This window comes from Triturus cristatus, chromosome 1_2 (assembly GCF_964204655.1).
Source record: "Triturus cristatus chromosome 1_2, aTriCri1.1, whole genome shotgun sequence".
Taxonomy (NCBI): Eukaryota; Metazoa; Chordata; class Amphibia; order Caudata; family Salamandridae; genus Triturus; species Triturus cristatus.
This window is the reverse complement of record NC_140580.1, coordinates 517568644-517580395: the sequence shown is the minus strand read 5'-3', so window position 1 is coordinate 517580395 and position 11752 is coordinate 517568644. Positions and strand designations below refer to the sequence as shown.

The following is an 11752-nucleotide window of genomic DNA, read 5'->3' as shown; positions in this document are numbered from 1 at the left end:
TTACCAATCCCGCTTGGTCTCAATCGGGTCCTGTTAAATACTTTGTAATCAGCCCTTGATGTACCTCAATGTAATTGTTGGCACCCCAACTCTGTGCACTCCTCCCATCTTCCCAACACCTTCTGCCACCCACAACAAACACACAATTGTCATAATCTTGCAATGCTTAAGCCTTTACAAAATTATTAGAAGCATTTGGGCGGCTTTTTCTCACGAGAAAATTGGGCTTTATTCCACCTGCAGTAAAGTGTCCCTTAAAATATCACTCAGAAGGCAGTGCAAAAGTTACGCATGCATACAGACCTGATTCAGGCGGGAGAGTCCCCATGTATTTTTTAATGTCAAAAATGGTTTCAGTTTAGCTGTTTCCCGTCTAAAATCGACTGTTTCAATGCTATCGCCCTCTTTAGAAATGTTGGCATGTATACATAAGCATAATGGGATGACGGAAATGTGACACAAACCTTGGCACCTATGAAAATGCATTTACATTTTTGAAATTTAAAGCAACACATTTTTTTTTTATTGTTTGAGCTGTGTATATATAGCATGGTTAATCACAGTAATAACCAAGTTATGTATACTTACCGTTTTTACTTACCATTCCTAAAATGGTCGCCAGGAGCACGCAGTTTGGTCACCCGTAGCCGTCGTCCAAGTCCAGCCCACCGATTGCGTCACCATGAAAACGTCATGACGGCTTCAGCTGTTCAAAAATACAGCTACGAAATTACATTTCATCAAAGAAAACAACATAACCTTTCAGTCACGTGTACCCGCGAAGCAGGGGCGAGAGGCCCTACCCCGCCCAGTGGCACGAAATATTGCGGTCTCGTGGAATTATGGCCGCGGAGCGCGCAAGTCTAGGTGAGAATCTCTGCTTTTGTTTTGCCTGTGTCTGTGAGATCTCACTCGTGCTGTCAGTTATGTAGAGTTTCAACGTCCTTTCATAACTGCTCTCGGACTTAAAATACCCTCCATTTTTCTTGAGGTTTATCCGTTTTTAAAACGTAGGCCTAATAATCTTTTAATGATGATAAATGTTAATTTTCAGTATATCCAATTTTCATGAAAGGACTTTTCCCGGATTTGCGGGATACGTCACCATACGCCCGGTTTAGCACAGCTGCAGCTATTTATGTTGTACCGACATTTGCAGAAACTTGGCTTCTGAACCTCGACTTACATTGACAAGTGTCATTGACTTCCTACTATTTACAAGATTACACATCTGTACATGAAAATTGGATATACTGAAAAATAACATTAACCAACATGCACCGTTTGCGTAGGAGTACAAATCGGGAAAAGTGTTCCGAAGTTGAATACTAGAAATACAACCAGAATTGTTAGACTAACGCCATCGCTGTCGTTTGTCCCGAATAACCTAGGGATCCAAACAAATTTCTTACCATCCCTACTAATATACTACTACTATTAAGCCTTGAAAAAGTCGTCTACACGAGGAAATATGTGTCGGCTGTCTTCAACAACACTTCATACTTCATGTCAACACAAACAAGACCATTTGTGTTTTTGCATTTTTGTACTTATGGTTACATTATATTATTAGATTATATTATGTGTTATATTATTGCATGGTGCGGTGTTCATTAAAACTAACTGACAACCAGGTCGGTTGACTGACTTGTGGTTGTGCTCTGTAATCCAATATTTTATTTAGAGTTATAGGGTGAGACTTGTTTTTTCTCTATATATGTTAACATTAGTGAATGGCACAGTGTTTTACATTTTAGCACACGTTTACATATTAACTGTAATACTGATTGAAATGTAACACGGGGGTGCTGACCTGTGCTATATTACCACTGCCATTTGTTTCTTAAATTGCTAAGTTAAAATAGCCCTCGTAGTGTACCAGCTACAATTCTGCGATTGTTTTAAACTTCTTGTTGCTGAAGAGATCACCAGTCCTGCATAGATGGTTATTTTTCAAGTGTTTAATGGTGCCCCTCTCAGTAGTCATTACCACTGTAGGATTATTGGCTAGTGTGATCAATGGTGAAAGCAGCCACTCTACCCCAGTAACAACCCTGATCCTATCCCATGCCCATATATTACATTATACAGTATGTGTTTCTCTAGATGGCTTATGCGTCTTCTGAAACAGGGCCATGTATATAGGAACAAGAGGAGCCCGTCCTGCTTCCAGATTTCAGTGTGGCGCTTTAAGAGATCATTGTGGAACCAAAAATGTTTCAACTGTGCCTGCATATCTACCTTGCTTGTAGGGAAGCTGCAGTTTATGCCAGAATATTCTAGGCCGTCGTCCTGCCCAAGCTAGCCTGATCATCAGTGAGCTGGTTAAAGAAGAATCTATTAAGGGAAGTGGGATATGTTGAAATTGGTATAAGAATCTAGGTAAAAGCAACTTTTCTCATTAGAACTATCCTTCCAGCTAGTGATAGTGGAAATGTAATTCTCCTCTCAACCAGCTCGGTAGTTTTTGTCATAAATTTCTTGAAATTTTCACACATTACCACCTCTATCATTAGTAGTGAATGCCCAGGTAGCGAATTAGCTCTAATTGCCATTTGAATATGTATTCTAACGTTATTGGACTTGTTATTCTGGTTACCCGGATTATCATTTATTTGGACTACTAGGATGCCAGAACAGTTTCTTGAAAATTAGGGAGCAGGTTGTGTTCGGGAGTCCGTGACTAACAATAAAATGTCATCAGCAAATCATGTTAACTGTTACTCTGACATTGCATCAAAATACTTACTAGTGGCTTCACAGCCAGAGTGAATCTTGGGGACATTCAGAAAGTTGACTAAGGAATGCTTTCTGTCAGTTCTTTATCATTGGCTTTGTGGTTTGTAATTCACATTTTCTGTCTATTTTCTACCTTTTTTTTTACTTCAAGCTGTCCAGCTCGAGTTCGTCCCTCCCGTTGCCCAAACCTTGTTTACTGTATTCTTCCACAAACCCACTTTCTGTAAACAGGCCTATAAATATTGTCCTTAACTTGTCACATTTGCTGTGCATTAAATACAGATCAATTGTCAGACTGTCTTCCAGGGAGCTTGGTGTTTATTTTTCTTGCTCTTGACTTCAAAGTGAGAGGCTTTATGTGACAATGAAGGTGGCTACCGGGGGTCCTGCTTGAGGAATGCCGTACAATATTTCTTTTTTCTCCCTAGCTCACAACAAAATTTAGATGTCTGTAAATGAACTGTGCTGATGATCAAACCAATACTTTGAGTGATGACATTGCCACACATTATCTTTTGTGTGCTGTGTACTTTTAGCAGTAAAATTATATGTGAGTGTAAATGTAATGGTCATTTCAATTGAAGATGTTTTGTCTGTATTGGCAGTACGCTACCATGCCTTGCATACTCCACCTTACCCCCATCCACTCTGCACCACTCCACTCCACGCCACTGCACTCTACTCTGCACTACTCTACACTACTCCTCTCCACACTGCATCACTGCACTCTTCTCTGCACTACTCTACTCTACCCCAATGTACTCTAACCCTCACTAATCTATTATGCACCTCTGCACTCTACAGCACTCCCCCAGTCCACTATGCCACCCTACTCTGCAATACTGGGTTCTATGCCAATGCACTATACTATGTACCACTCCACTGTACGTCAGTATGCTCTATGCCAGACCCCTCTACGCCACTCTAATCGATTCTGTACCACTGCACTCTACTCTCAATCTACTCTACACCACCGCACTCGGTGCCACTGGATTCAGCATAAAACCACGCCACTCTGCACCACTCTATGCCAATGCACTCTACACCACTTTACTCAAAACCAATGCACTACACGCCAATCTACTCTGCACCACTGTAATGTATGACACTATACTCTACTCCACTGTATTCTACTCTGTATGCCACTGCACTCTACCCTAAACCACTATACTCTGCCCTGCACCACTCCACTTCACTCTACTCTGAAACAGTCTACTCTATACCACCGCACTCTACGCCATTGCACTCTACGCTGCACCACTCTACTCTAAACCACTGCACTCTGCAGCAATTCATTCTACACCACTTTACTCAAAACCAATGCACCCTACACCACTGTACCTATGCCAACTACTTTTTATTACTGCACTTTACACCACTATACTCTACAACTTTCTACTCTATGCCACTGCACGAAACACCACTACACCATTGCACTCTACGTCTCTGCATTCTACGCCACTCTATTCTACTCTGCACTACTGTACGCTACGTCACTGCTTTCTGCACCACTCTACTCAGCACCACTTTACGACACTGTATTCTACGCTACTCTACTGCACACTGCACCACTCTACTTTTTGCCAATCCTTTTACACCACTCTACTCTGCATCACTTGACTGTATGCCACTTCACTCTTTGTCCATCTACTCTGCAACACTGCTCTCTCCGCCACTGAACTCTACGCCATCCTACTCTGCATCGCTTCACTCTACGTCACTCTACTTTATGCCAATCCACTCTAAGCCACTCTAATTGACTGCACAACAGCACTCTACGCCACTCTAATTTGTACCACTGCACTCTACACCACTTCACTCTACTCTGAAACAATCTACTCTATACCACTGCAGTCTACGCCACTCTATTCCACTCCGTCACGCCACACTATGCCACTTTATTCTACATCCCTGCACTCTGTGCCACTGCACTCTACACCAATGATCTCTATACCACTTTTTGGTAGCAAACCCTTTGGAACTAGGGTGTGTCCCCGGGGCACTGGTATATAGGAATTTGTGTTTAATTCTCAATTTCAATAAAGTTGCCTAGACTTTCAATTGATAACGTTCGTTTATTTCATCACGACGTTTGTTTTCATTTTTTTTAAAAAAGATGCATGGATTTAAAAAGTGCCACGATCTTACAAATCCCGATGCATTTCGGCATATTGTAGCCTTCGTCAGGGGTTTATCTGGATAGAAACAATATATATACAGTCTTGATATCACCGAGTTGTATGAACTGCCAACTATAATGGTTAGTGCAACTATAGCGATTGGTGATTATGCTATATATGTGATTGTTAAAGGAGAGATAGTGAGCGTGAATATGTAACAGAACGGTTCGCGTTTCAGTTAATGGCGTGCATATTAGTGTTTACGTGCTCGATGGATTCATGCATGTGAGAGTAATGGGGGTTCTATCAAATCGCGGGATTTCTGTGATGAAGGAAAAAGCTGAACAGGAGAGGCGAAAACGATGGTCCACATATGAAAGTGATTGCGATTCTATCAAACCGCGTATTGCCTGACGTAGTCCTCTTTCACTTTCCATCGCCCGTAACCAATCCCACTTCCGATTTTCACACACACCTGTATACTTAATTAGACACACCCACCCCGACACCTTTACACTCCACGGAGCACTGAGCACGTCAACATACCGAACGCACTAGGAATTTTGCAAACACCGTCCACATCTTCAAGTAAGTAATTACATCTTCAAGAGATCGTTTTTTGCCTTCTCTGTTCAGCTTCTTTCTTTACCTCAGGCAATACGCGGTTTGATAGAATCGCAATCCCTTTCATATGCACGAATCCATCGAGCACGTATACGCTATAACACACGTCTTTAACCGAAACGCGCGTACTATTTTGTTACACATTCACGTGGACCATCGTTTTCGCCTCTCCTGTTCAGCTTTTTCCTTCATCACAGAAATCACGCGATTTGATAGAACCCCCATTACTCTCACATGCATGAATCCATCGAGCACGTAAACACTAATATGCACGCCTTTAACTGAAACGCGAACCGTTCTGTTACATATTCACGCTCACTATCTCTCCTTTAACGATCACATATATAGCATAATCACCAATCGCTATAGTTGCACTAACCATTATAGTTGGCAGTTCATACAACTCGGTGATATCAAGACTGTATATATATTGCTTCTTTCCAGATAAACCCCTGACGAAGGCTAAAATATGCCGAAATGCATCGGGATTTGTAAGATCGTGGCACTTGTTTAAATCCATGCATCTTTTTAAAAAAAAATGAAAACAAACGTCGTGATGAAATAAACGAACGTTATCAATTGAAAGTCTAGGCAACTTTATTGAAATTGAGAATTAAAGCACAAATACCTATATACCAGTGCCCCCGGGGACACACCCTAGTTCCAAAGGGTTTGCTTCCAAGAATAACTTAACACATGCACTCCTTGTTCAGAGAAGTGACACCCAGGCGCACGGAACAACTTTTAAGCAAACAAAAGATTTAACAACAATCAGCAGCAGTGCACGCACTACAACCATTGGATCTATTCTACATTCTGAACCAAAGTACGGAGCACGCCATTTGAGAATCATGGCATATGAACAGATAACGAACTTAACGGACATCAGAGCAGACACGTTCGCTTTTTCAGAAGATGCAGCAAACAAGATGTACGCTCTTATACAGGAAGACACCACCGAATCCACATCAACGAGAACTAAAGAACAAAACGTACGCCAACTACTTTACCTTTCAAGAAAGGCAATCAACCAGAAACTACACACAAGCACCATGATCAAGTACCATAAAGCTCAAAGAAACCCCAGAGGACTCAGAATCCCACTAAAACCATCATTATGCAAGAATAATCAACCGTTCAAGGACCGCTGGTTCGCGATATTGAACAAATGTTCATTAGACTTAATCCTTCTAATCATAGAAGAGTTATCCAATATATTAGAAGAACTCACCAAAGAAATAGAAATGGTAAAAACCGAACTACAAGCCAATTTACCGACAGACGACTGGAATAAAATACTAGAAGACATCAACACACAACTATCCAAACACACTCAAGAAATCAACGAAAGAAAAATCCGAAAATACAGAAGAGACACTATAGATTATAAGTTAGGAGAAGTTTACACCTGGGCGGACATATACGCCAAAAGGAGACAAAACAAACCTTATAATGCAAACACCGATACATCCTCATCAGAAAGCGACGTTCCAAACTCGTCAAGAAAACCCACAGAACAAACCATCTCCACGACCTCACAGCACGAAACATCCGCATCCGTCTCTTTTTTTAGAGGCAGGCACCACCAACGGGGAAGACTCAGGAGGAGCCAAAGAAAAAACCAAAAGAACTACCTCAAACACACAGAACAAACAGAAGAAGGGGGGTCCAAAAACAACTTAGTAATCAATATTTCAGATTACCAGCTAACCGACATTGAGTCCAAAGTATTACAAAAGGGCTCTTCTTTTGTCCCTACGTCACACACCAACAGTCTAGAAATAAGTTTCTTCAAACTCATGAGAAAACTGCGTCTTAATAATAGCAAAGGATGTTCCTATAGTTCCTCAAAGAAAGAGAGAAAGAGTGGTATCAACGCGAAGGCTAGGGTGGATAAAAAGCACCGTATAGTTATTGCGGAAAACCCTTATGTCGGATTTAAATGCCCTCACACACCCTTGCAGGTGTCATGTTTCATCATTTGGGCTACTCCTCGTCGGGCCGGCGGTGCAATGCCCGACGGGCTCCCTAAAAAGGGGCTCTTTGGCGGAGATCTTCAATCCGACTGCCGTATAGATGAAGTGCGGGTATGGGGCCTAGTCAAATGTAGATATGGAACAGTGAAGTTAAAATAGGGTCAGGAGTACCTGATGAAAGTAAATTTTATTCGGATGGCCTCCTACCTTAATTTAAAAACGTATATACATGGCACTTATACGAGTGTAATGTCTCCTGTTGTAGTGGCATGTAATATACAATGGTCGGTCAACATGTTTCTCGCTCAGAGTAATTTAAACTCGCGATTCTTCAGGACCTATAAGAGAATTAACTATCTACATTAAGCAGCCTATTTAGGTTAGAGTTATTAGTTAATCTACGTATTTAATACCTGTTGGTACCGGGAGCTACCTGAAAAGAAAATGAAGTATGTTCAAACAGGTAAGGTCAAGCAGGTATGCAGGTGCTAATGATAAAAACAGTTGGTGAAGCGTACTGGGTGACACACACTCTATAACTTAAAATGGTGCAGTGTCGCAACACACATACACATTAATGAATTAAAAAGCCGAGGTGGTGGGTCCCTATGTGAGCTATAGTGACTACTCACCAGTGTGTGACATCTATAGAAAGAAGCACACAATCGTGCATGAGTGACTCACCCTAATCAGTCACTATCCTGGTATCAACAGTACTCGGTGGACTGTACCCGAGTACGACTTCCTCAGAAATGTAGGACTGTATTGAATGAAATACACATCAAGCATAGACTCAAAAAACGGTTGTCTTAGAACACAAAGGATAAGTACCAGAGAGAAGTTCTTAAAGCTAGAAAGTATAACATGATATCCGTTAGAACAGTATAAGGTATCAATATCACCTAGTTATGTAATAATTAATCATTCGCTTTTTCTTGGAAGCGTCTGTTATTGCTTGCACAACAAGGGATTATAAAAAGGGGTTGAATAAAGACTATCGTTGCTTGTGTCAATGATTTCACATAATCGTTAGTATCAACGCATAGTGTTTTGTCCTAACCAGCCATTAAGTTCAGTATGGATCGAGGAGGAACCCAATATGTAACCCCCCAGTATTCATGTTCGGTGTTTAAAACCTCAGGTATATGTCAAAATGAGCTCGGTATTAAGGTGCTTAAAACCTCAAGCATATGTCAAAATGAGCTCGTGACACCTTAAAGTAACAATCCAAGGGGGTAGTAATGGCATGTACAGGAGATACTTAGGTAAACAACGTGGTTTAGTTCCCCAACAGAGGCCCACGTGGAGCCATGGTCCTTTGGTATGGATGGGGGAAAAGGTGAAAGTGCGCTTAGTCCTATATGCGGGTGAAAATGACTAACGTGAGCATTCCCACGATATAGCTATTTTGTTAATAAAGATATCAACACGGCAAACGCGGCCGAAGAAATTATCATTTATAAATAGAATGAGGTTGGGAGGGGCAGGCCTACAATGTCCACCATACAATGTATTATGGTTAAAGCATTCGTCAACGTTAGCGCGTCAGTCAGGCATACGTATATGTGAAAAGGGCTAATACGAGCATGCATGAACAGACTACGGTGTACAACTTGGTTACTTTCTTAGTGTCGGCGTCAGCCTCGCGGGTGTTGGGGCCTAAGTGCTCGTTATCTTTAGCAGAGCTTGTAAAAAAGTCTGGACTTATTGAGATTGGTCTAGTTTACTTACATGTCTTCTCCTCGAGTAACGTAATGCGACCTACCCTCTCCACCGAGTCCGGAAGGTGGTGTGGTGGAGAGGGAGGTAGGACTCATGTTTTGAAACTGGTCATGTGACGCATGGCTCGATCACGTGATGCACTACAAGGCTAATAGGAGGTTCACTTTGGTGGCCATGTTGGATTGGGGTTCACGATCATTGTTAGTAAAGCGGAGTATGGGAGAATGATGACAGAAGTCCGTTGTATAAAGTTATTTGCGCAATGGGGATGCACAGTATTTATCAACTGAGGACTTTAGGTGAAAAGTATTGTAGAAAACAGATTGTATGTTAATGTCAACAATAGCTGTAAACTGTGAGTCTGTGCACAACCCAGACATCCAACCATCGCAAAAAAAAGGTATATATATGAATAGATTAGACCCACTAGTAAAGGTATATGTTAAACTCATTACAAAGGTCTGGTATGTGCTCGTGTGTTAGAAAGGTTTTTTGTCAGGCGGGTTTAGAAGCACATTTAGAAAAATGTTAGAAGAATAGTGGAAAAATAGTTCTCAACCAGTAGAAACCGCTCTACTATATGTTGTAACAGGCGGTGTACATATCATATTCAGATCTTGATTGTCCCCCAAGGGATATCATCGTTAAGCCCATTAGTGCTGGTTGATAAGCGATGTATCCATCGCTGTTCCTTCGCATAAAGGCTCTGTTTAGTAATATTGGGAAAGACTTCTAAGATTAGCCACCTCACTGTATCAGGTGAATGGTTGTTTTCAAGGAAATGAGTGCTTATTTTGGTGTTATTTTTCAAACAGCGAAAATTGCTGCGATGTTCCGTGATGCGTAGTTTGATAGGACGGGTTGTCATCCCTATATAGTTGAGATTACAGGGGCACGTGAGAAGATAGATGCAATTAGCCGTATTACAATTGGTATGTGTTCTCATTTCCCACGTGAAGGAATTGTTGAGGGTTACCGTCTTGTGTGTGGTTGTAAAAGCACAAATACACTGCATCCGCCACATGGGTAGTGTCCTTTGACCCTTGGAAGGTGCCACAGTGTTTGTTGTGAGTTTTTTGTAGTTTTTGCTTTCGGTCTGGTTCTGATGAGCATATCCTTGATCTTACTTGAGCGTCTAAAAGCAAATCTAGGCAAAGCAATATTCATAGAGCCTGTGTTGAGTATACTCCAATGTTTTTTGAACACCTTGGTCACCTGATTAGATATGGGTGTGTAAGTGGTGACGCATGTCAATACCTCAGATTTATTTCTAGTTTTGTGTTCAAGTAGGGCCTCTCGATGATTATTGCGTGCTCGTTTTTTTGACAATATAATACTACTGTGCGGGTATGATCTTTCAATCAAGTTTTGTTCTAGAACGGTTGCCTCACTCTTATAGTCATCCAACGTGCTGCAGTTCCTCCTAATTCTCAGGAATTGGCCAAACGGTAGGTTTTCCTTGAGAGATTTGGGGTGGTGGCTACTGTAATGGAGAAGGCTGTTACGGTCAGTAGATTTTCTGAACATGGTGGTACTAAGATTACCCTGTGTAGTCTGGATTGTAAGATCCAGAAACGCTATCCGTGACGAAGAAGCTGTGATAGGCCCAGAATCGAGGGAGTACGGAGGATCTCGGCTGCATGGTCATCACCATAACTAAGACCCTGGCCTTCCATTGGTATATTTGGCTAGGGTTAAGTAAAGGTGGTAAAATAAGTCAAGTGGAATGAACCACTAAATTGCAGTGGTCAGTGTAAAGAAAAGGAGTGTTGGGGGATAGAACTACTCTCACCCACCAGTAGTAAGTCCCACGGATTCAAGGCCGTGCAGGAACTAGAGAGCAAAAAGAGGGACAGAAGAGGCCGTCTCTATATGGCAGCTTTTGAGTCTACCCATATCCTCAATGAAACCAACCCCTACCGCAATCACATTCTCCTCTGGAAATGTTTCATTGACGATATCCTGATCTTCTGGACAGGAGATCAGGAAAGCTATGGTGACTTCTTTGGATGGATCAATAATCTCAATCCTTACCTCACTTTCACTATCACAGCTTCTTCGTCACGGATAGCGTTTCTGGATTTTACAATCCAGACTACACAGGGTAATCTTAGTACCACCATGTTCAGAAAATCTACTGACCGTAACAGCCTTCTCCATTACAGTAGCCACCACCCCAAATCTCTCAAGGAAAACCTACCGTTTGGCCAATTCCTGCGAATTAGGAGGAACTGCAGCACGTTGGATGACTATAAGAGTGAGGCAACCGTTCTAGAACAAAACTTGATTGAAAGATCATACCCGCACAGTAGTATTATATTGTCAAAAAAACGAGCACGCAATAATCATCGAGAGGCCCTACTTAAACACAAAACTAGAAATAAATCTGAGGTATTGACATGCGTCACCACTTACACACCCATATCTAATCAGGTGACCAAGGTGTTGAAAAAACATTGGAGTATACTCAACACACTCTATGAATATTGCTTTGCCTAGATTTGCTTTTAGACGCTCAAGTAACATCAAAGATATGCTCATCAGAACCAGACCGAAAGCAAAAACTACAAA

General features: G+C 41.6%; 1 protein-coding gene across 5 annotated transcripts in view; it reads left to right on the top strand.

The window, feature by feature from the left end:
- Positions 1 to 665: 665 nt before the first annotated feature.
- FANK1 (fibronectin type III and ankyrin repeat domains 1) overlaps positions 666 to 11752 on the top strand; it is a 1120241-nt gene continuing 1109154 nt past the window's right edge. For 3 of the 5 annotated variants that reach the window (XM_085606240.1, XM_085606239.1, XM_085606243.1), the window contains exon 1: positions 666 to 867. In XM_085606240.1, the coding sequence (XP_085462366.1) occupies positions 843 to 867 (25 nt within the window). In that variant the 5' untranslated portion in view covers positions 666 to 842. The remainder of the gene's footprint in view (positions 868 to 11752) is intronic. The other 2 variants (XM_085606238.1, XM_085606242.1) reach the window with 1 other exon arrangement.